The sequence below is a fragment of the Hyaena hyaena genome, unplaced genomic scaffold (assembly GCF_003009895.1).
Source record: "Hyaena hyaena isolate Hyena2069 unplaced genomic scaffold, ASM300989v1 scaffold_10, whole genome shotgun sequence".
NCBI classification, from domain to species: domain Eukaryota; kingdom Metazoa; phylum Chordata; class Mammalia; order Carnivora; family Hyaenidae; genus Hyaena; species Hyaena hyaena.
In genome coordinates this window covers 967,559-992,530 of record NW_024080642.1, presented here as the reverse complement: position 1 = coordinate 992,530, position 24,972 = coordinate 967,559, and the positions used below count along the sequence as shown (strand labels likewise).

The 24,972-nt window shown below is 47.4% G+C and overlaps 1 protein-coding gene across 1 annotated transcript in view; it reads right to left on the bottom strand.

Moving 5' to 3' along the window:
* The window catches only part of ASIC2 (acid sensing ion channel subunit 2), a 265,054-nt gene that overhangs the window by 45,418 nt on the left and 194,664 nt on the right, over positions 1–24,972 (bottom strand). The window contains exon 3 of the mRNA XM_039253921.1: positions 20,832–20,959. Within this exon, the coding sequence (XP_039109852.1) occupies positions 20,832–20,959 (128 nt within the window). The remainder of the gene's footprint in view (positions 1–20,831; positions 20,960–24,972) is intronic.

Sequence of the window (24,972 nt, the reverse complement as noted above, 5' to 3'; positions counted from 1 at the left end):
TGAGAAAGTACAGCTCTGTGGGGGGACTGACAAGCCATTTATGATGGCTGAAACATAGAATTCTTGAGGGTAGATTATGCGGCCAGGTCATGGCTGGGCTGGTCCTAGGCAAGGGTTGGGCGATGGGGAAGCAGCTGTCAAATACTGATTAGAATCTAGGAGTCAAGAGAACTGCGGTGCAAGGATAACTCCCCCACACAGCACAGAGTGCCAAGAATCACAGACAAAGTTGCTTCAGAGAAAAAGACCACACTTCCAGCTGTGGGCATCTCAAGATTTCCTGGAGGAGGTGGCATTTAAGGTGAACACAAAGAGAAGTGCTGACATGTACTTGAGGAACTAGAGGAGACAGAATTCTGAGAAATAAAAATAGAGCAGACAAAGGTCAGAGTCTGAAACCTGCATGGCACAGAGTATTGCGTGAAGTGTGGACCTGGATCATAGGAAATCTTGAACTTCGGCATCAAGGAACCATATTTTATTCTTTAGACAACAGCAAGCCATGGAGGGTGCTTGAGTGAGGGTGGTATAGACTCATGGATGCCTATAAAGTCTGACTTTCCAGAGTGCCTCAGTGGTCTCAGATATGGGAGGGAGAGGCTGAAACACTGAAAAGTTTTAAAAGAAAGGAGGTCATCCCTCAGGCTCAATAGTTGGTGAGGGAGGGGATGGAGGTGGGCCAAGACAAGACCAATAATACCTTCAAAGCTACTTCCAGTTCTGGCAGTTGGGAGTCACTTCTTTAATGCCTCCCAAGGAGTTGTTTTCCAGAATCCAGCAACCCTTGCAGAGCCGCCTGAGCCCAAAGCAAGGGCTGATTAATTAGGGGTATTTGTGGCATGGCCCCAGGAAAACAGAAAGCCCCCACAGGACCATGCCTCTGACATGCAGGGCCAGCATGGAGAGGAGGTCAAGCAAAGACCCTTGCCCACTTAGGTGAGCACAAAGGCAGGGTCAAGCCTGGTAGGTGCCATCCCTCTGTGGGTGGTTGTGGCTTCTGGGTGACCGACTGGGAAGGGAAAAGAGGGAAGAGTGGAATTACAAGAGGGATGCCACCTAGGATGACCAACTGTTTCAGTTTTAGCATTGAAAGTCCCATCTTCCAGGAGACCCCTCAGTCCAGGCAAACCAGATGGTTGGTCATCCTAGATGCAGCCCCTAGAGGCTACAGAAAGAACGTGGCAGTGAATTTGAGCCATTGCAACCTCGCATCAAGCCCTAAGTTGTTGAATTTATTGGCACAAAATTACTAATAATTTTCTCTTATTACCTTTTTTTTTTAATTTTTTTAAATTTATTTCTAAGAGAGAGAGAGAGAGAGAGACAGCATGAGCAGGGGAGGATTAGAGAGAGAGGGAGTCACAGATTGAAACAGGCTCCAGGCTCTGAGCTGGCAGTCAGCACAGAGCCCGACGCGGGGCTCGAACCCACGAACCGCGAGATCATGACCCAAGCGAAAGTCGGATGCTTAACCGACTAAGCCACCCAGGCGCCCCTCTTATTACCTTTTTTATATCTATAGAGTCTGTACTGATATCCCCTCTCTCCTTCCTAATTTTCTTACCTTGTGGTTTTTCTCATTGTTTCTGGTCATTCTGGCTAAAAGTTTATCCATTTTATTAATCTTCTCAAAAAACTCGTCTTTTAGCTTCATTGCTTCTCTTTATTTTTGTATTTCATTGATATCTATTATGATCCTAATTATATCCTTTCTTGCACTTACTTTTAGTTTAATTTGCTCTTCTTTTTCTAGTTTCTTAACATGGAAGCTGAGGTACTTGATTGAGACTTTTCTTCTTTTTCTAATATAGGCATTTAATTCTATAAAGTTTCTTTTTAGTGCTGATCTGCTGGCATCCACAAATTTTTACATCTTAACTTTCATTTTTATTCAGTCCAAAATACTTTCTAATTTCCCTTTTGATTTCTTCTTTCATTCATGGGTTATTTAGAAGTGTGTTATTTGGCTTCTAAATATTTGGAGTTTTTTCAGGCATCCTTCATTTTTGATTTCTAATTTAATTCCATTGTGATCAAAGAACATAATTTGTATGACTTGAATCCTTTTACCATTATTGAAATTTGTTTTATGGCCCAGGATGTGGTCTATCTTGGCAAATTTTCTGTGTGTACTTTTGCCATTTTTGCTGGAAGTGCTGCATAAATGTCCATTAGGTTAATTTGGCTGAGAGTGTTGTTCAAATCTTCTACACTCTTGCTGGTTTTCTGTCTAGTTGTCTTATCAATTTTTGAAAGAGGGGTTTTGAAATCTGCAATTATAATTGTAGGCTTGTCTATTTTTCATTGTGGTTCTATCAGTTTTTGTTTTATGGATTTATGAAGATTTCCATTAGTTGCATACATATTTAGGATTGTTATGTCTTTTTGAGGAATCAACACTTTCACCATTATGAATGACCTTCTTTATCCCTGATGATACTATTGGTTCTGAAATCTACTTTGTCTGATATTAATATGGCTATTTCAACTTTCTTTTGATTAGTGTGAGTATGGTATATATATTTCTATCCCTTTCTTCTGTTTGTACCTTTATAGTTAAAACAATTTTTTTGTAACCAGTATATAGCTGGGACTTGCTTTTTTAGTCAGTCTGACAAGCTACTTCTTAATTTTGGTGCTTAAATAACTTATTGATATGTTAGAGTTAAGTCTATTATCTTACTATATGTGTTCTTTTGATCTCAGTTTTTCTTTTCCCTTTTCCCTCATTTTCTGTCTTCTATTAGACTAATTAAGTATATTTTGTGATTTAGTTTATATCTTTTGTTGGATTATTAGCTATAACTTTTTGTTCTGATATTTTAGTGGTTGCTATAGGGTTTATAGTGTACATCTTGAACTTATCACTGTTTACCTTCAAGGCATATAACACTTCATATGTAGTGTAGGGACCTTGTAAGTATTCTCCATTTCTCCTCTCTTGGCTTTTATGTGATTGCAGGCATTCATTTTACTTATACACATGTTACAAAAAATAAACTACATTCTTATTATTTAAGCAGTCAGTTATCTTTTAAATAAATTTAAATAGTAAGAAAGCAATCATATATTTACCAGTGTAGTTACCGTTTCTGGTGGTCTTCATTCCTTTTGCATGGATTTATATTTCCATCTGGTGTCATTTTCCTTTTGCCTCAAGGATTTGCTTTATGATCTCTTGCAATACAGGTCTGCTGATGGGCCCCCTGTAGCTTCAGCTTTTACATGTCTGAAAAAGTCTTTATTTTTTGGAAGATATTTTACTGGGTATACAATTCTTGATTGACAGATTTTTTCTTCTTTCAGTATGTGAAGATGGACCTCACTGTCCTCACACAGATTTCTTGCTGATGAGAAATCTACTGTCACCTTTATCTTTGTTTCTCTGTATGTAGTGAGTTATTTTTCTCTAGATGCTCTGAAGATTTTCTCTTATCACTAATTTTAAGTGATTTTGGTGTAGCTTTCTTCATGCTTCTTGGAATCGGGGTTTGTTGATTTGGTCAGATCTGTGGATTTATGGTTTTCATAAAGTTTGGCAAGGATGTGGCCATCAATTGCTCAAAGATTTTTCCATCCCTCCCCTTTCTTCAAAAACACCAAATACACATATGTGAGGCCACTTGAAAGTTGTCACATCGCTAACCAATATTCTCCATTTCAAAAATTCTTTGTTCTCTCTGTTTCATTACTATTTCCTCCAGTTGATTAATCTCTTCCTCCGCAATGCTTAACTTGCTGTTAATCCCCTCCAGCACATTTTTTCGTTTCAGACATTGTACATTTTATTTCTAGAAGCTCAATTTGGGTTTAAAAAATATGTATTTCATGTCCATACTCTGAACATATGGGATTTAGTTATAACTGTTTTAATGTTCTTGCTGGCTATTTCTCACATGTGTTAGTTCTGGGTTGGTTTCAATGAATTGATCATTTTTCTCATTATAGGTTGTATTTTCCTGTCTTTGCATGTCCGGTGATATTTGATTGAGTGTCAGACATTGTGAATTTCATCATGTTGGCTGTCAGATATTTTTGTATTTCTATAAATTTTCTCGAGCTTTGCTCTGGGACACAATTAAGTTACTTGGAAATAGCTTGACTCTTTTGGACTTTGCGTTAGGATTTGTTAGGTGGAACCAGAGCAGCTTTTAGTCTGGAGCTAATTATTTGCCACTATTGATGCAAGATCCCTTTAGATACTCCCCACAATGTGCTGTGAATTATGAGGGCTTCCAGGTTGGCCGGTAGGGATAGGCAGCATCCCCACCTCTGTGAGAGTGCTGTCCACTGCTCCCCTGAGACCTCTTAGCTCCTTCTTTCCTTGGCCTTGGGCAATTTCCTCACGTGCACATCCTAGTAAGGAGCCCAGATTCTCTGGGTGTGGTCCTCTCTCCATTGGTACTCTGTCCTGTGAACTCTAGTTGCCTTGGTCTTCTTGGACTCAGCATGTCCTCAACTCAGGGAGTCCGTGGGGCTCTGCCTGGACCCCTCCACACACTGTGGCTTGGAAACTCCATAAGATGTAAGCTGGGGCAGTCAGAGGGCTCACTGCTTTGTTTCCCATCTCTCTAGGATCACAGTTCTTTGCTAACATTTAGGACTCTTGAAAGCTGTTGTTCATATATTTTTCTTTGTTTTTTGTTTTTGTTTTTTCAGTTGTTTTGGTGGAGAGGATAAACCCGTTCTGTGACTACACCTGGAAGCGGGATCCAGAGCCTCTCCACACGCCATCTCAGTGCCAGGGGGTGAGTGCTCTTCCCAAGTAAAGAGCAGATTTGAATCAGGTGTTCGTGACTCTACTACATGCCATTGCTTCTTCATCTAGAAAAGAGTGATGTGGTCACTTCACAGTCGAAGCACTTGCCTGGTGATGATCAAATCTGACTCTTGCAAGAGCCAAATGAGATAAATAGACATGGTTCACTCACTTGACAGGTACAGTCCGAGGCCCAGAGAGGAATAGCGTGTGCCCATGGCTACATTAAGAACAAATGGCAGAGTAGGGACTAGGACTGGGGCCTCTGTCCTCCGCACTGAGCTGCTGCTTCTGCGGCTTCTCTCCCTCATAGCAAGGTGGCAGGCAGACAGGGATCTCAGCTTTCCTGCCCCATCTGGAAGGACACATGCATTTCCCCACTGGGAAGAGGGTGAATAATACAGCTCCCCGCTCAAAAACACGTGGGAAAGCAGTGCTACGGCAAACGCAGCCCCAGGCGGGCCCCTGTGCTGCCTCGATGCACAGCGTGTACAGTGCAATCCTGTGGTTTTTGGCTGTTGCTATGGTGTGTGGACAAAATAGGAATGTGTTTCCTTGGAAAATCTCAACACTGACTCATCCTTATTTCTGCTAGGACCTATTGAAGGAATGGATAAGCCTGGGGGAATAGCCATAATAATAGCAATGTTTGCTCCATATCAGGAAGTAGGTAGCTAACATTAAGTGGCTTCTTAAGAGCTTGTAAAGTAAAGCAACATCAATCAGATTAAAAAAGAAGCTGGCATTAGGAAGGGATGTGGAAGTCTGAAATGAATGCTCTTTAATTGAGGGTCTCATTTCCTCTTGGTTAGCAGGAATTCTGCCCACAAAGAGTAGTCAAAAGCTCTGGCCCCTTTGGATACCTGTGAGCTCAGATGCAGGGTGGGGAGGTAAGAAAGAAGCTCAAAGGTCTGCATTCAACTGTATCTCTTTACTGCTAAGCCTTAGTTTACCCATCTGTGAAATGGGCACAAGGAAGGAAGTCTATCTTACAAGGCGGTTGTGATGAGGCAGCCTAGATAAAGTAGCTGGTGCAGGGTGCTCACACAGGTCACCGGTGTGGCAGTGGTCCTGAGAGTCCAAGAACTAGAGAGGATGGAGTTGACTTTGGTAGCTGCACCCAGTAAACTGTGATAGGATGCTCCGATGATGTTAGACATCTCCTCATGACAGGAGATGCTTGTGGGAAATGAGGAGGGGGGGCGGAAGGAGAAAACAGCATCCGAGTGCAGTGAACACTGGACGAGAGGTGACTGTTGGAACTTGCCTCACCCAGTGCTCTGCAGAGAGGGCCCAGCCACCTTGGGCTTTGTGCAAGCGGGGGTTATAAGGAGGCAAAAACCAAGTGCAAGTTTGCAAGCAGGTTTGGGGGCCTGCCAGCAGAGAGAAGATGGGGAGATGCAGAGACATCACTTGTGGCCTCTGAAAGGAGAGAAAAGAAAGAATGATGAGAGAGAGACATACACATGCACATACAAAGACGTCATTCATTTGTGGCCTCTGTAAGGAGAGAAGGAGTGACATACAGAGAGAGGGAGAGGTAGGGAGGGCATGGGAGAGGAAGGGAGAGAAGAGGTCGAGGGAAAGAAAGAGGGTGTGGGAGAGAGGGGGAGGGAGTGAGGGAAAGAAAGGGAGGGGGAGAGAGAGGGAGGGGGAGAGAGAGGGAGGGGGAGAGAGAGGGAGGGGGAGGGGGAGAGAAGGGGACAGGGAGAGGGAGGGAAGGGGAGAGGCAGAGAAGGGGGAGGGAGAGGAAAGGGAAAGAGAGGGAGAGGGAGGAAGAGTGAGAGGAGAGGGGAAGTGAGGGAGGGAGAAGGGGAGAAAAAGGGGGAGGGGGAGGGGGGAGGAAGATGCAGGAGAAGGGAGGAAGAAAGGGGGAGAAAGGAGAGGGAGGGGGAGGGGAAGAAAGGGGGGGGAGAGAGGAGGGAGGAGGAGGGAAGGAGAGAGGGACAGAGAGGGAGAGGGGAGTGAGAGACGGAGGGGGAGAGAGGAGGGGTGGGAGGAGGAGCAGCCACAGAAGTGGAGGAAGGAGAGGAGGCAGCTCCTGGGCTCTGGGTCTCAGCGGGCAGCAGACAGAGGTGCTGTGTCTGCGCGGGTCTGTCTGCAGCCTTCAGCAGCCACAGCCCTTTCTTTGCATGAGCCCCCAAGGCGATCAGCTCCTTGGCAACCCCAGAGCCCGAACTAAGCAGAAAGACACAAAAAAGCACACAGAGAAAACTGCAGGGAAAGACGCCAAAAGCACAGCCATTCCTTCCTCTAAGTGGGGACTCTATGGGCTCCCGTTTTACTACGTTCCATCCCCCAGCAATTTTCTCCAGGAAGCATATATCACGATCTTCTTGGAAAAGCCAAAACAGAAGCACGACCCGGACCCCAGGCAGCAGGGGCCCTCTCACTCCTTTTCATGTCCATGTGGGCCCTGCCCCGCTTTCCCTCCTTTGTGGAGGTGCCCTGCCTGTGCTGACCGAGTCTGCATGGCCTTATCCCCTCTCCCTAGGCCTTCTAGTACTTTCCATTTCTGGAGCCGGCCTTCCTCCCCCTGCACCTGGGTCTTCTCACAGCACCTGCCCAGGGCGGTTGAGGGGGTGTGTGTACTCCTTCTCTGTCTAGGTTTCTCCCTCTGAATTCCTCAGACACTGCTTTGTTCTCTTGGCCAGAATAGACGCAGACGCCCCAGGGCAACTGAAGGCAGCATTCGCCTGCCCCGCCTGAACACCAGTGTCCCCTGCCATCCTTCCCCCTTTGCGTCCCAGAAGAAGTGACCTTGGTGATGGGGCTGGTCTGGGGCTAGGCCTCAGGAAGAGCCTGACCACCCCGGGGGGGTTAGGGGGAGCTTTCCCCACCGTGGCCTGGTCTCTCCCGCTGCTGGCTTCCTTTAGGCCTTTTGGGGCAGGTTTGGGGAGGGGCTCAGATCCGTTCAATTCAATGGGATAAACCCTGACTGAGCCCATATTACAGACTGGTCCCTGGGACCGGTGCTGGGGCTGCACAGGATGAATTTCAGTCCCAAAGACGACCCAACCCACAACGAATGAAAGGACCCATTGTCTTAGAGTGGGTAGGGAGAGGGTGTAGTGCTGAGAGCGAAATGTCCCAGTGATGCAGGGATGTCCCAGGCCTTAGGACGTTGAGAGGCAAGCCTGCATTTTAGGAGCTATGGAATGCTTAAGGACAACCTTTGATCTCATCTAACCTAATCAGCCCAATCCAGCCATTGAGCTATTCAATCCATCCCACCTGGATGGAAGGCTGATATGTTCTGGGCACATGCTCTTTAATGATCTTTGGGAACTGTGCACTCTTGTCAGACCTGGGTGTAGGGGGGTGGGCATTTTCTCCTTTTAAACTAACTTCAAAAATAGATAAAAATCTTTACTTTTTTTTTTTTTTCCTAAAGGGAAACTTCGGAGCTATGAGTCTTTCCCTGTGGCTTCTGCATGTGCTAGGGACAGAGGCTGTCCACTGGGAAGGCACTGGAGGCCCAGCCTGGAGAGGAGGCTGTCTCTGGAGGAGGGAGCAGCCCCCAGCCCCCTTTATATGAGCCTGTCTGTTAGATGTCGGGTCCAAACAATAAAACATGTTTGTGTATAGCTGTATTATGCACATCCTTAAAAAACTGCACAACTAATTCATGAATACACAAATGCACCGTTGTTGTAAATATTCCAGGGCTGGAGAAAAAGTGAAAAATCTTGCATATCCAGCTGGGTTGGCTTCTCCTGAGCAGCTCTCAGTATGGTGCACACCTTGCCAGAATTTTTCCACATGCTATTCGCATACGTGAGCATTTATAAATACAGAGTTTAGTTTGGCATGTGAGTACTTTTCATACAAACGGGACCAAGCTGCCTCTATTGTTCTGTAACATGCTTTACTCACTTACCAATATGTTTCAGAAATTTTCCCCAAGGGACCGCCAGGTCTTTCTTACCTGCTTTAACTTTAATGGTTACAGGGAGGTGTGTGTGGGGGGAGAATGCACATGCATTTGCCCTCCTCAATGTAACCATCCTCCTGTTGATGAAAATTTATAACAGAATTTGTTTCCAATAGGAAGCAAAAGTTGTTTCCAATTATTTGTTGTCACGAAGAGTGCTGCAGAAAAGATCTGTAGCCATGTTTCTTGGGGGGCACATTTGTAAGTATTTCTGTAGGACAGATTCCAAGGTGGAGGGGATGGTGCTTTTTTATTTGGATGGAACCCGCCAAGTCCCCACCCACCTCCCTGCCCAAAGGCTCTACCAGTTTACTCTCTCAACAGCTGCTTTGTCTGCCTTCCGTAGGGATGGGTGCCTTTTTTGCTAGAGTCCCCCCTAACTTTTCTTCCTTCTGCAGTCCCCTGGCCTCTTCTACAGACCTTGGCCAAATGCCATCTTCCTGTCCTTGCTACCCAACTGCCAAAGGCCCCGTTCTAAGGATTCCAAGTGCAGTCTCAAAACATAAAACAGTTTGATCAAGGACCGATGACTCTCCTTCAGAAATTATTTTTGTTTTCCACAACAGGATGTTTGGAGCAATCCATTAACCACTATTGATTAAGTCTGCAACTCCTTCATTCATTCACTGATTTACAGCGTTAGGTTCTTGGCTAGTTGTTTTGGAGCCCTGGCCCTCAGAGACCATGCTCTCATTGGATGGAGCAAGACATGCAAATACCTTATGTTGTTAGGTAGACTTATACATATTATATTATATTATATTATATTATGTTATATTACATTATGTTATATTACATTATTTTATATTATATGCCACCTGGCTGTTATTAAGTTGTTTTAAATGTTCAAAAATGAGAGAGAGAGATCTCAGTAGGGGAGGGACCAGCGATGCTTTGGGGATAGAGCAGTCTAACAGATTAACACTAAGATTTATTAGCCCACAGTGAATGATTCCTGGGGCTGTCCAGGCCTTTTGTCACAACATAAACAAACTGCAAGGACTTCTCTATCCCTAGGCAACAGTTGTTTTCAAGAGTGAAGGAGGAGGGGGAAATAGGATGGTGCTGTTTTTTTCCAAGCCTCTCTTCCCCTGCCTTTGTCCAGGGGGGTGTGACAGTCAGCAAGGCTGTTCCCATTCCTTTCTTCCTTCATTCATTATGGTTGATATTTCTAAAAGATTTGTTTGTGATTATCTCACCTTCCCAGTTGGCAAGAAAAAGATGAAATGGCTTTCAACCTGTGTATGGAAGTGTCCTCTACAGATTTTTTTTTTTTTGTCCCTTAAGTAAAAAGAAATCAGAAACCAAGACCACACTGTTGAGAGTTCAGATAGTAAGCTGCTTGTGAATCAAAAGATAATGTGGTATACTGGGTAGCAGGACCCAATCAAAGAATATTCTGATTTATTAACTTGTCTCCTGAGTAAGATAAAGTGGGTGAGTCAGTAGACATTGGAGCCTCCTTTCCTCTGCCTGGGTCTAAGGAGGAAGTAAGCCATTGAGAGATAAGCTACTAGCGTCTGATGTCTGTGCAGACAGGGTCTAGGAACAGCTAGCTCTGCCCTGATGGATGTTAGTGAGGGTCGGTACCACACAAGCTCTAGACTTCGGACTCCAACGGGGCTACCATGTCAGTACCATTTCTAGCTAATCTCTTTTTTCCATGCACTCAGTAAGGGACTTTTTCCTTCTTTAGTTCTTAGTGTTAAAGCCTATTTAATTCAGTTACATCCAATCTGAAAGCTAACTAGATCTTAAATGGACTGTAAATCACTGAAGGGGGACCTCAGAGAGCATTCTACAATATTCCATCCATCCATCCATCCTTCCATCTAGGAATTAGAAGAGCTGATATTTTCCTTTAAGAAGTTTATAGATATTGGGGACATATTACACAGACACATATAGCTTTTTAATCTATGACTGATTATTTGAGTGCCCACCTCTCTTGCTAGAAGAAGATTCCTCTTTTTAAAAATTTTTAATTTTATTTATTTTTGAGAGAGAGAGAGAGAGAGAGAGAGAGAGCAGGAGAACGACAGAGAGGGAGAGAGAAAATCCCAAGCAGGGATTCTGCACTGTCAGTGCAAAGCCCCACGCAGGGCTTGAACTCACAAACCATGAGATCGTGATCTGAGCTCAAATCAAGAGTTGGATGCTTAACTGAGCTACCCAGATACCCCATCGAAGAAGATTCTTCTATCTGAGAGGAATCAGGTCAGTCCTTGTTACTGCCTAACACGGTGCCGGGCACACAGCACATGTTCAATAAACGAGCGAGTCAGCAGGAAGTGAGACAGAAGAGGGGCTCAAAGGTTCAAGGCCTGCGTGGGGCAGGGTGTGGATCAGAGGGTGGCTGCCAGAGAGCAGTGGGGTGACCACTGGGAAGGTGATAGCTGGAGCCACGATGTAGAATTTGGACTTTATTCTGTGTCTGGAAAGACACTCATAGGTATCAAACAGGAGAGAGGCATGAAAAAGTAGGCTCTTTGTGTCTCTTTCATGCATCCATTTACTCATTCATTCCATTCAATACGATTTATCAAGCATTATCTGTATGGAAGGCACCATGCAAAATACTGAAATATAAAGAACAGAATAAAGAGAAGCGTATTTTCAAAGAGCTCACAATCTGGTAGGCAAGAAAGATAAGTAAACAGATGATTATAATGTGTAAATTTTATGCTAGAGATTCACACAGAATACTCCAGGATGGCCTTCTGGAGGAGGTAACATTTGAGCTAAATCTCGAAGGACACGTACAGGTCAGGTAAGAAAAGGGTGGGAAGGGTGTTGCTGGCAGGGAGAGAGTGGGGAGAACATGTGATGCTTGGGAATCACCGCCCACGGTTTGGGGTAGCTGGTGCATCGTGTGGGAGGCTAGGGAGTGGAGGCTGCTGCTGAAATAACAGGCAGAGGCCAGAGCAGAAAAGGGCTGTGGGGAGACTCCTGGGCTTCATCCATCAGTGAGGGCGGGAGTTGCTCAGATTTGTATTTTACAAAGATTATGTTGATGCATAGAATGGATGCAGAGGGACTGGATGGGCAGCAGGAAGACCACCGAAGCAGGTTCTATTCTTAGCTAGGTAGGGAATCATGAAGGACTGAATTAAAGAAGTGTCCGGGGTGGGAGTTAATAATAGCATCTACTGGGCACTTACTGTATGCCAAGAAGTGTTCTACATGAAGGCATTAACCCAGTCTTCTAGCTAGCCTCTGAGATAGGAACTGTCATTCCCATTTCCCAGATGAGAAGAAGGAGGCACAAGGTCACTCTCTAGTGAATGCATATTTGTACTCAGGGTACTTACAGGGTAGGGGATCAGCAGTGTCAGGGTACAGGTATGGGGTGGGGAAGAGGATAAGTTAGACTGTTGATTTGAGATGCCCATGGGACTCTGCTGCAGGGGGCTGGGAGTAGCCATCTGAGAGTCATGGTCAAGGACAAGTGCATTCAAGGAGACTACAGCTTGGGAGAGGACAGAAACAGCATCCTAGGGCATCCATTGTGGAAGGCATGAACAGTGAAAGGACTGCTCTTGGAGGGGACTAAGAAGGAAGCCAGACCAGAGGGAAGAATGTCTCAGGTGGGCATGGTCCACAGCTTACCTGCCACAGAAACCAGGAAGGGTAAAACAACTGAGGAGTGAAGAGTGTCCCTATCAACACAGACAGACTTTGGCCACAAAGATTTCATAGGTCACCTCGATGAAGAGCAGTTTTGATGGAGCACCAGAGGTGGGCTGGGAAGCATAAGGAAGGCGAGGAAGGAAGACAGGTGTCCAGAATGCTTTGGAGGCTCTTTGTTCGGGAAGGGAGGAGAGGGAGAGGCACCGAGACAGAGGGGAGGCAGGGTAGAGTGATTTTATCTTCTTACAAGACTCGAGCATCTTCTTATGTGGACTCATCTCGGGATTCCCCCAACAGAGCTTAGATATTGATTCATCCTAGCCAATCAACAAGCCTTCTCCTCCCTCCTCCACCCCTGGCCACCACCTCCACCTTGATAAGAACAAGCCCTTATTGTGTAGGAAAAAATGACAAAAACCTATTGGCAAAACTATGTGGGGATCAGGAGGGCTTTCTGTCTTAGAGGCTGAGTGTTAACAAGCAGTTAAGTGCTTAGTTGGTTCTTATTTTTATCTACTTATGGGGAACAAGGTACCCTGTTGATCATGGAGGGAATGGCCACACAGCAGGCCCTCTCACCATCTAGTGCCTCCCTGGTGCTTCCTGGAGCAGAACTGGATGCTGCCATATTCCTGCAGCTCCAGCTTGGGCAGTTTGGAAGTTGCTGAAGGCATGTGTAACAAGTTCTCTCTTCTGCCTTGAATAAACCAAATGAGCAAGCCTCCATTTCTAATGGGGCCCGTGAAGCAGATATTACAGGCCATGGGTCTGCCTGTCAGATTGACAAATGAGTCTTCTCCTTTGAAAGTCACTTAGGAAGTTGTATTTGGAAGCTTGAGAGGAGCTGTCGAGAGCAGACAGGGGGCATCCTGCCCAACAGCTGAGGCTGTTTATTTGGGGGGTAAGGTAGGAGAGACTGTTTCTTGTTGTGGAGCCATGGTAGGATTCCCTCCAAATGTTGGAAGTGTGGCCAACCTACATTAAAGGCAAAGGCTTAAGCTTCTGCAGGAGCCAGCTGGGCCCACACATCCTGCCAATGACCTAATTGGGTCCAGCAGGACCCAAACATTTGTATTTGCCTTTATTTATGGCCCCAAACTGGCTAGCGGGCAGCTGCTTGATGCACGGTATGGTGTGCTGATGGGCATTCTCATGGTACTTTGGATACAACCCAAGTGAGGAACCAACACAGAGTCTAGGCTTTGGAAGTGGAAGTCTTCTCATTCCCAGGGGCTAACAATTCATAGTAGAAGGGGTTCTTGGTGAGAATAAGATACCTCTGGCTGGTGATTTTCAACCCTGGAAACCAAGTTTTCCAGCAAATTTTCTGAACAGTGGGGCTGGTGGCCAACTGACTGCCCAGGATCTCCAGATTCATTCTCAGACCCACCAAGAGGTACAGGCAAAATGGCTGAATAAATATTTGAATACTTAGAAAACAAGAGTCATCACCAGGCACTTTGAGGTGGGGATGAGATATGATAAACGTCTCCTGATATCAAATCACAACTGGGAGTTCCATCAGGATTAGCAATCACCTTAGATTAGGGCAAAGATCCTGACTGGTGATGTCAACATTGAAGACACATTGAAGGTCTTGGGCCCTTACCACACAGAAGTCCTAGCTTTGCATTGCACATCTATTCACTCACTCTTGTGATTCTCCCCAAATTCCAGAGCTCTGTCCCTTCCCTCTCTTCTGTTGCATCCACTCTCATGTACACAGATGGTCTCCACCCTGACCCATTTCATGAGCTCTCAGTTTGATTAGGGTCTGTAAGTATATAGACAGAATGATTCAGATATCATCATCTATCACAGGCTGGCTTAGCCTCAGGGAGAAGGAGGGCCCTCAGGGCGCATTTGCATGGGAGTTTTGGCAGGGATGGGAGGGGTGAGTCAGGGAGAGCATTAGAGTAGAGCACCTGAGTGCTTTTTGAGCAGAGGGTACAGATTTGAGCATTAGAGTGCACTCATTCTTTGAACAATGCACATTTACTGAGCTCATTTATAAGCAAGGCACTGAGGGTATAGAATCCGAAAGACATAGCTCTCAGGGAGCTCCCAGTCTGTGGTGAGACAAGGGCTGATGGAGGCTGAAGAAGGCAGTTCTTAAAAGGCAGGTGTAAGGAGCGTTGAGTCCTACAGAGAGTTTTGTATCTTTTAGGAGTGTGACAAAATTGCCAACCAACCCACTTCATTCTGTCAGTGTGCCAAGGCTAAGAGCAGATCTTGCTCATCTTCATTTACTAGCACACAAGGGGTGCTTCATCACCTAGCACAGAAGAGGTGCTCTGTGAATATTTGTTGAAGGAATAAATGAATGTACAGAGTGTTGAATAGAGCAACTAGCTGCTTCTTGGGGGTGGGAGGATGGGACAGAGAAAGTCTTAAAGACCATGATCTCTGAGCCGTGTTTGGAAGTATAAGCCTTTGCCAGCTAGATAAGACATGGAAGGGATTCTGGGCAGAGAGAGCAGTGGGTGCAAATGCACAAAGCAGACGTTGAAGAACACTGAGTGTTTGGCTGATGTATGGTACACGTTGGCCAACCATCAGAAGCCACTCTTAAGGGCTGAGTTTTTGTAAGTTGTGGGAAGTGCAGGAATTTGAGACTTTTAGGTAGGGTGGCAATGTGATCACCCCGTGTGTGGGTTGACAAAGGGTCACTGCCGAGGAGCATGCCCAGAACCTCTCTTCTAAAGTTTTAGGAGTGCTGTTTACCCTGTTCTTGTTTCTCACCCAGAAACCAGTTTCTGTCCCCCGGACCTGGGGAGGGAAGGGGGCAAGTCCTTGCCACAATTTACCTTAACAACACTCCATGCCAGCTGGTGTGAAAGAGGGAGTCAGAAACTGGAGGAGCAAGGAGTGGGTGCAAAACTGTGTTGGCCACACCGCCAGGTGATACCAGTGGACTTGAGTGACACAGGCAGGGACTTAGGGGCTGTTGACGCTGGAGGCCCTTTGAGGGCATCTAATCCATGCATGGGAAACCCGAGGTCCAGGGACGGAAGCAAATTGTCTGAGGTCTCATGGCACATTTAGGACTCGACTCCAGGCTCCTGGGCTTCCAGTCTGGTCGATCTGGGCTCAAAGCTGAGCCCTGCTCTTTCCCTACTAATCAACCTTAACCAAGTTACTGAACTGTGCAGTTCTGTCATCTGGAATGGGGAGATAACATTATCCCCTTTCTGGGGTTGCTGAGGGGGGTTACACGAAATAATGCATCTCAAGCATCTCTAGTGCTATTATAATGCCTGGCAGGAAGTATGTGCTCAGTTAGAAGTGAGTGGTAGTATTCTACCCATCCAGGGTTCTGTTTCTGCTTCATTGTGTCATCCCGCCATGTGAGTGTCTGGCGGTGGCGTCCCGGGGTCATGCGGGGACTGCAGTGTGTCATCCCGCCGTGTGGTGTCTGGCGGTGGCGTCCCGGGGTCATGCAAGGACTGCAGTGTGTGTGTCATCCCGCCGTGTAAGTGTCTGGCGGTGGCGTCCCGGGGTCATGCGGGGACTGCAGTGTGTGTGTCATCCCGCTGTGTGAGTGTCTGGCAGTGGCGTCCCGGGGTCATGCGGGGACTTCAGTGTGTCATCCCGCCGTGTGGTGTCTGGCGGTGGCGTCCCGGGGTCATGCGGGGACTGCAGTGTGTGTGTCATCCCGCTGTGTGAGTGTCTGGCGGTGGCGTCCCGGGGTCATGCGGGGACTGCAGTGTGTGTGTCATCCCGCCGTGTGAGTGTCTGGCGGTGGCGTCCCGGGGTCATGCGGGGACTGCAGTGTGTGTGTCATCCCGCCGTGTGAGTGTCTGGCGGTGGCGTCCCGGGGTCATGCGGGGACTGCAGTGTGTGTGTCATCCCGCCGTGTGAGTGTCTGGCGGTGGCGTCCCGGGGTCATGCGGGGACTGCAGTGTGTGTGTCATCCCGCCGTGTGAGTGTCTGGCGGTGGCGTCCCGGGGTCATGCGGGGACTGCAGTGTGTGTGTCATCCCGCCGTGTGAGTGTCTGGCGGTGGCGTCCCGGGGTCATGCGGGGACTGCAGTGTGTGTGTCATCCCGCCGTGTGAGTGTCTGGCGGTGGCGTCCCGGGGTCATGCGGGGACTGCAGTGTGTGTGTCATCCCGCCGTGTGAGTGTCTGGCGGTGGCGTCCCGGGGTCATGCGGGGACTGCAGTGTGTGTGTCATCCCGCCGTGTGAGTGTCTGGCGGTGGCGTCCCGGGGTCATGCGGGGACTGCAGTGTGTGTGTCATCCCGCCGTGTGAGTGTCTGGCGGTGGCGTCCCGGGGTCATGCGGGGACTGCAGTGTGTGTGTCATCCCGCCGTGTGAGTGTCTGGCGGTGGCGTCCCGGGGTCATGCGGGGACTGCAGTGTGTGTGTCATCCCGCCGTGTGAGTGTCTGGCGGTGGCGTCCCGGGGTCATGCGGGGACTGCAGTGTGTGTGTCATCCCGCCGTGTGAGTGTCTGGCGGTGGCGTCCCGGGGTCATGCGGGGACTGCAGTGTGTGTGTCATCCCGCCGTGTGAGTGTCTGGCGGTGGCGTCCCGGGGTCATGCGGGGACTGCAGTGTGTGTGTCATCCCGCCGTGTGAGTGTCTGGCGGTGGCGTCCCGGGGTCATGCGGGGACTGCAGTGTGTGTGTCATCCCGCCGTGTGAGTGTCTGGCGGTGGCGCCTCGGGTCATACGGGGACCGCAGTGTGTCATCCCGCCGTGTGAGTGTCTGGCGGTGGCGTCCCGGGGTCATGCGGGGACTTCAGTGTGTCATCCCGCCGTGTGAGTGTCTGGCGGTGGCGTCCCGGGGTCATGCGGGGACTGCAGTGTGTGTGTCATCCCGCCGTGTGAGCGTCTGGCGGTGGCGTCTCGGGTCATGCGGGGGTTCTTACAGTAGCTGAGCTAGTCAGAGGAGTATTTCTCAGGTTGTCCAGGAAGGAAGGGGCATCCCTTGGCTTAATTGGGTTTAGGGCAAATACTGATTTTAAAACAGTAATCTTTGCTCTGGATTACAGTGCAATAGTATGCTCTTTTGGAATAAAAAAAAGAAAAAATATTGAAGGAAGAATGTACGTAATTTGGTACAGGTGGGGTGATTGCTACCACGCAAGAGGACTTTCCCGTTCACAAAGGGTTTCACGGTGCTTTACATCACCAGGGCCTCTTAGTGCGCCCACCCAGGAGTCAATTTCCTTCATGTGATTCACACCAACTTTCCAGGAAAGGGTGTCCTGCTCCCCATAGTCTTGTCACCCCTGCCCTTCTTGCAAGATTCCCTAGAGCTTTGAGCTGAAGCAGCAGAATCCTGGAACGGGCACAACGTAGCTGCTACAGGCTGTAAGATGCACCATGATTTTATACGCCACCAAGAAAGAAAAAGCACCGCCAATTTTAACTATCAGATGCAACTGACTGAGAAGCATATCTCTATTTCAGAGATATTAAAATGTGAAAAAAAAAACCCAGAAGATTCTTAACAATACAGGTAAGTATGGGCCCACTTTTTTGATAAATATAGTACAGTACAGTAAATAGTTTCTCTTCCCTAGACTTTCCTAACATTTTCTTTGCTCTAGCTTTATTGTAAGAATATGGCATATAATATATACAACAGACAAAATATGTCTTAATTGACTCTGTTACCCATAAGGCTTCTGGTCAATGGTAGGCTATTACTAGTTAAGTTTCTAGAGAGTCAAAAGTTATATGTAGATTTTCAGTGGCCCGGGGGGTTGGTGCCCTGAATTGTTCAAAAGTCAATGATACTTCTTAGAATCACTGAAAGGTAGTGTTTGAGGACCTGGGTCAGCTGGATACTAATGGCAGAATGAGAGCATACCAATGGCACCAATCCCAAGTTATACTTGGCTTAATTTTATTTATTATTTCTTGTTTGTGAAAGAAACCACTAGTGTGTAGGCTCTGTGGGGCAGACACTGGGTGTGTTTTGTTCACTTCTGTATCTCCATCACCTTGTTCATGGTTGGGGTTCAACAAATATTTGCTGAATGAATTAAAAAAAACAAAGAGCCACATTATAAAACATGTGGAAAACCCAGAGAAGAACATAAATCATTCATAATTCCCCCACTGTGGGTATTTTGGCTTATTTCCTTCGAGCCTTATTTCCTATGAATATGCTCTTTTATATACATGTAAACATAATTTATTATTAGATTTAGCTCCGGGATGTGTTTTTGTATTTCTCTATTAATATGAATGAAACGATGATATAAGATGATGCAGAAATGCTTTGAAGATTTGTAAAATGTTTAAGCAAATATCTTATTATTAGTTATAATAATCATAGCCATACTGCTATGAATGAGGCCGATTTTCTGAGAACACACTTCAAAGCAAACAACAAATTTGTTCTCTGACGCCGGGAATGTGCTGTCCCTGCGTCCTGTTCACTGTGTTTTGTTTTGGGAGGAGAAAGAGGCTGATGGTTTCTTAGAAGCTCAGGCTCCAGCTTCCCACTCAGCCCAGAAATTTCTTTACTGTCACCAATGGAAGGTAAATCCTTGCCTGGGAAAACTCAAGCCTGCCAAAAGAATTTACTATCTGCTCGCACCTATACCTGAAGATCGGGCCTGTCTCCTTGTCTTGATGGGCAGATAGGAGCCTAACTCTGGCAAATGCCAGTTAGCAACCCAGGTGGGTTTCACATGGACTATCCCCCTTCCTTCTCTGTCATTTTTCACTTCGCTGACTCTGCTCCAGGCCCCTCTGGTCCCCTCCCTTCCCTTTCACGTCTCTTTAAAATGTCCAGTCACCTCTGTATAAATTCACATTGAGTCCCATTCATGTTGAACCCATGCCCCTACTGCAATGGTATATTTTTGGTTAAAATCTGTCCTTGTCACTTTAACTAGTGTCTGGCTTTGCTTATCACTGGCAATCCTCAAAGAGGCAAACAGCTTGGGTTCTGGGCTCATCAGGGCTGCGTGTCCATCTGCATGTCTTGACTTATTAGTCTATGTTCTCACTCTTCCCGACTTAAATCCATAGCCCTGAACTTGGCTCCCAGCTGTCTGCTTCATGCCCTCCTTCTTTGTCCTTAAAGATGAGGCTTTCTGGTTGTGCCACTTGGTTCCCACCTGGCACTCCCTTGGCATGCTCATTTCTGCTCTCCCCACCTGCCTCAGCCTCTGAGGCCTGTGCAGGCCAGCCAGACTCCCAGCCTCCTCTGCTCCTGTCTTAAAGCCAACATGCCACCCACCGTGTGCTGCAGTGGAGGCTGATCTTGGCCTTTAGCAAGTACCCAGGCATTAAGTACAAGGAACAGTTTGGGGGGCTCACACCACCAATGCCTTCCTAGGGATTCAAAGGCATAACTCACTTAGAGATTTAAAGCCAGTTTCTAGGAGCACCTGGGTGACTCAGTCGGTTAAGCGTCTGTCTTCAGCTCAGGTCATAATCTGACAGTTCATGAGTTCGAGCCTTGCATCGGGCTCTCTGCTGTGAGCACAGAGCCTGCTTTGGATCCTTTGTCCCCCTTCTTCTCTGCCCTTACCCTGCTCTCTCTCTCTCTCTCTCTCAAAAATAAATAAACATTAAAAAAATAAAACTGGTTTCTAATACAGAAGGTCATTTTATAAAGTGGCTAAAGGGCTGTGGTCGGTACTAGATGACAGATGACATTTGAGCCCAATTTTAAAAACAGCTGAGCACATGAGTTGCATGTGTATTTCTTCGCTGACCTTTCCTTCACTGTCCTGATTCTCCCATTCTTACCCTCTAGACCCAGTGCTTTCACCACTCATCAACCTCTCTCTTTGCCTCAGCCTCCCAGGGCAGGTTTTCTGGGATGATCTGTCTTGGGACTCGCAATCTCTCTAAGGTTTATTCCAGGCAAAGCAGGAGATAAGAGAAGAAAAGTGTCTCTGTATCTGTCTGCAGCCCTGCTTTGAGGTCTCCTCGCTATTGAGGATCTGTGAAGTTCTCCCTTCTGAGATGTGAAACCCACATCAGACATGAGGCTGCTCCAATCCTCACACCCCTGACACACAGAGTTGATGCAGCAGCCCTGGCCGGCTGGAGGGTCGCCTCCCTGGGGCGAAGCCAGAGACAGGGGACAGGAACAGATGCAAGGGGCTCCCCTCCACTTGTGCTCTCTTATGAGAGTGACGCTCCCATCTCTTTTCCTTTTTGTAGATCACTGTGAGTTATATCAATATGGGCTAGCAGATTCCCTTAGCATCCACTGACCCCCCTTCCCCCTCAAGAGATTTTTTTTATCCCCAGAAGGTTCTGGAAAAAACCCTCAACCAATTCAGTGAAAAAGAAACTAGGCTGGGTTTCTTTCACACCCTATTTTAGGAACCGACAGGTGGTATAGAAGAGGGTTACAGAGGTTAGCCGACACCTTTCCCTAATTTCCAGATGAACCCTTCTCTGGGACCCAGCCCTGCTCAGACCTCCTGAAGGCTCAGAGCCTTCCAGGAGTGGGAGTCCCATTTCTTCTCCTCACGCTCAGCAGGTGGCCAGCGTGGGCCCAGGACCACCAGTCCAGGGAGCCTAGGAACTTACCCTCTGCTCCTGGGTGGCCACGAAAGTCTGGAACCCTGGAGCCACCCCAAAGCCCAGCTCTTGGATGAAAGGCGGCTCAGACTGACTGTGGATCTGAACTTTCACTCCTGCTTCAAACGTCGTTTCCTCTGAAAGAACAAAGACAGACGAGCCATGGGTCAGTGACAGCAGGTGCTCACGGAGTCTTGGGATTGAGAAGCTCAAAGAATGAGAAGCTCATGTTAGAAAGGCCACATGGTGGGCAGCATAATGGCCAGCAAAGATGTCCATATCCTCATCCCTGAAACTGGGAAGATGTCACTTTGCATAGCAGAAGGGACCCTGCAGATATAATTAAGTTACGGACCTGGAGATGGGAAGGTTATCTTGGATAATCTGAGTGGCCCAATGTCATCACAAGGGTCCTCGTGGGAGGGAGGCAGGAGGGTCAGAGTCAGAGAACCGAAGAAAGTATGCAGCTAGCTTAGGACACGGAGGGAAGAGCCACAAGCCAATGGATGCAGGCAGTTGCTAGAAACTGGATAAGGCAGGGGGATGGATTTTCCCCTGGATGCCCCACAAAGAATGTAACCCTGCCAGCACCAGATTTTAGCCCAGTGAGATACATTTTGGACTTCTGGCCTCCATAACTGTGACACAACAAGTCTGTTGTTTGAAGTCACTGTTTGTGGAATCTGTGATAGTAGCGGTCAGAAGCTAATTCAGGCCAGATAGGCCAACTCTTTGTTTCAGTCTCCAAAACTATAAAATGGGATTATGAAATGAGTCCATCACCTTTAATTTGTCCACTAGCTTCTCTACTTGGCCATGAGCTGAAGGTGAGAGGATCAGGAGGAGGAAAACATGATGACACAGCAGTAGAAATGAAAATACAGGACTTGCTTGATGCTAAGGAGCCCATTCCTTGGAGCCATTCCTTGGAGCTTCAGGAGATGGGCAACTGGTAGAGAAGCTTTGGCCTCTCTTTAATTTGGCAAGAGAAATGGCCCCAGGCGGGGATTGGAGGTGGCAGGGGTGGTGGAAAGTGATGGGATAGCAAAGCCTGGCTCATCTTACAATGTTCAAAACTGATGGAGGACCCTTTATTGGGTCTCCTCTGTCTTACTCTTTCCAAATAGCCTGCAGAATGAGCTTTCCAAAATGCAAACCTGCACAGCTCTCTCCTGCACTGATAAGGAGCCCAGCCTCCGTAACCTGCTCCTGTTCCAGCCTTGTTCTGGGCAGCCTCCTGCTTCATGGCACCATGTGGTCCAACCCTCAGGGCTGCCCAGATTGATTGTTGCTGGTCTCTGCTCTGCATGGATGCACATGCATTTCTTTTTGCCTGGAAAGTCTTTCAACCTTGTCCACCCGACCAATTTCCCTATTCATCACTGAAATTCAGACCCCAACCCGACCCAAAGCAAACCCTTCTCTTGTTTGGTTGTATTCTTTCCATGTCTGATGAAGCTTCTGCCGCACCATGTGGGATAATCCTTTATCTGACAGTCTCTTTCACCAGGCTAGAGTATCCTGAGGCCAGTTCTGGGCTGTCTCCCTGAACCTCTAAGGTCCTGCACAGGGACAGGCATATAGCAGGTACTCAGGAAAGGGCTGCTGAGTGAATAAGAGATTCGCAACTCAAACCTCACCCAGTTATTAATGGGCAAGGCCAATCTGGAGTCCAAATCAAGGGGTGTTCTAATTGAAGGGAACAGAGGGACACCTGGGTGCCTCAGTCCGTTGAGCATCCGACTCTTGATCTCAGCTCAGGTCATGATCTCATGGGTCATGAGTTCAAGCCCTGTGCTGGGCTCTGTGCTGACAGTACAAAGCCTGCTTGGGATTCTCTCTCTCTTTCTCTCTGCCCCTCTCCTGTCAAAATAAAGAATAAGCTTTAAAAAGTAAAACAAGAGAATGGGGAGAGGATGGGTAAATGTAGGAATGAGGGAAGAAGGTGTGAGGGAGAAATGGAGGTCGAGGTCAGGGAGGGAGGAGTTGTTAGTACTGGGACTACAGTCTGTGGATGAACACCGTCAGAAGGAAGGACTGGGTCCAGGCATGGACAAGGCTCACGGACAGCATGGGGGCCGGTGATGGAGGCAGGGAGGGGGCAGGAGCTGGGAGAAGATTCTAAGGTAGGGGTACACGGGAAGAAGGGCTTGGTAGGTACCCAAGGGAGGGGTTGTGAGATCAGGAGCCCAGAGAACAGACTCAGATGGGGAAGGAGCCCATGGCGTGCTGCTGGGATCACAGGGGCGCCTGTGCTTGGATGAACTGAAAGCACATTCAGTGGCTGTGGGAGGCAGAATGGGAGACATGCCAAAACTTGTTTTCTGGAAGCTCTCGGAAGCTGCGTGACTCCTGTATAACTGAGCTTAGAAAACCTTAGAGCCAGTAAGGCAGGCTCAAAGGAGGGGTCCCCTGGCTTACAGGGAGAAAATGAAAAGTGAAGCCTTTCTGTCAGAAATGCTTTGAGTAATGGGAGAAGCAGACAGGCCAGGCATGCCTGCCTTGTGAGAGCTGCCCAAGGCCAGTCAGATTGGGCTGGGATTTGGAAGGGGAGTTTATTCCAGAAGCAGCAGGGGCTGAGGCAGAGTAAATTCCTAAATAATCTCATATCGTTACAAATATCCAGCAACAGGATGGGCACAGAATGAGAGTGATGGATATGGTTTCCACTCTCTTTAGAGAACTTTCTGCCCAGGTGGAATATTCTAGAATCCATGCTACCCAACATAGTAGCCGCTAGTCACATCAAGTGTGACAAGTGCAGCCGAGGAAGTGAAGTTTCAATTAATTAACTAATTAGTTCCCCCCAGCTTTACTGAGGTATAATTGACAAATTGTGAGATGAAGTATACAATGTGATGATTTGACACACGTACACATTTTGAAAGGGTTTCTCCCATCAGGTTAATTAAAACATCTATCACCTCACATATTTGCCTTTTCGGCTTGCTTTATTTATTTTTTATTGAATTTAAATTTAATCAATTAACTTAAATTTAAATAGCCACACGTGGCTAGTGACAACCTCAGTGGGCACTGCAGCTGTAGAATGTGGCCTATGAGCAGACCCCAGATGCCTCAGAGTGTCAGAGACCACAAGGATGCCACCTGTCTGCTTTCCTAAGCAGGTGCTCTTGGGGTCTCTGGTCTGGAGGCCTTGGGTGATTTGGGTGGGGCTCTGGGCAGCAGCGCTGTGTGTACTCCTGGCCAGCCCATGACTGGAGTCACAGACCCTCTCTGGTGCTGCTTCCCCAAAGCATTACTTATTCCCAGATAGTTTGTTTCTCTTCCTTCATGGACCTGCTCCTCAGCTTTCTGTGGGTTATCCCCCAGTCCGATTAGTGGACAGTCCCCTTCTAGTCTCTGCCCCATATCCACCTGCAGTCTCTTATGTTTCCTGCCTGGACATGGATGCCATCGGTGCAACTATGAAGACCTAATTTAAGAGCTGAAATTGTCAAACATAGACCGTCAGAGCCAAAGGCTCAGATCATGTGCTTCAGAGGCTCTCAAAATGGAATGCACACCAAAATCATGTAGGGAGCTGTGGGTGATGATTTTGTGGACCCACTCCTAGAAATTCTGATCTAGTCATTCTGGGGTGGAGCCCAAGTATCTGCATTTCTGGAGATTTGGCTATAGGTTATCTGAGGCCAAACACATTTGGGCAAGCAGTGATCTAGTCCAGAGAGGGGGAGTGATTTGCCCAAGGTCCCAGAGCAAGTCAAGGGCAGAGCAGGGGCTAGAAGTCAGGTCTCCTGATTTCCAATTAAACACTCTTTCTACCTCACTAGAGGTGAGGTTTATTTCCATGAGCAAATGTCCTGGTTCATTGCTCTGGGTTTCTTTTTATCTTTTTTTAAATTTTTATTAAAATTTCATTATTTATTTTGAGAGAGAGAAGGTGGAGAGGGGCAGAGATGGAGAGAGAGAATCCCAAGCAGGCTCTGCACTGTCAGCGCAGAGCCCAATGTGGGGCTTGATCTCACGAACCATGAGATCATGACCTGAGCCGAAATCAAGAGTCAGACACTTAGCCAACTGAGCCACCCAGGCACCCCCATAGCTCTGGGTTTCTGATTGGGGATTGGAGAAAGGGAGTAGCTCTTTCATTGCCTGTTCCCTAAAGCCCCCCAGCACAGAACCTGGA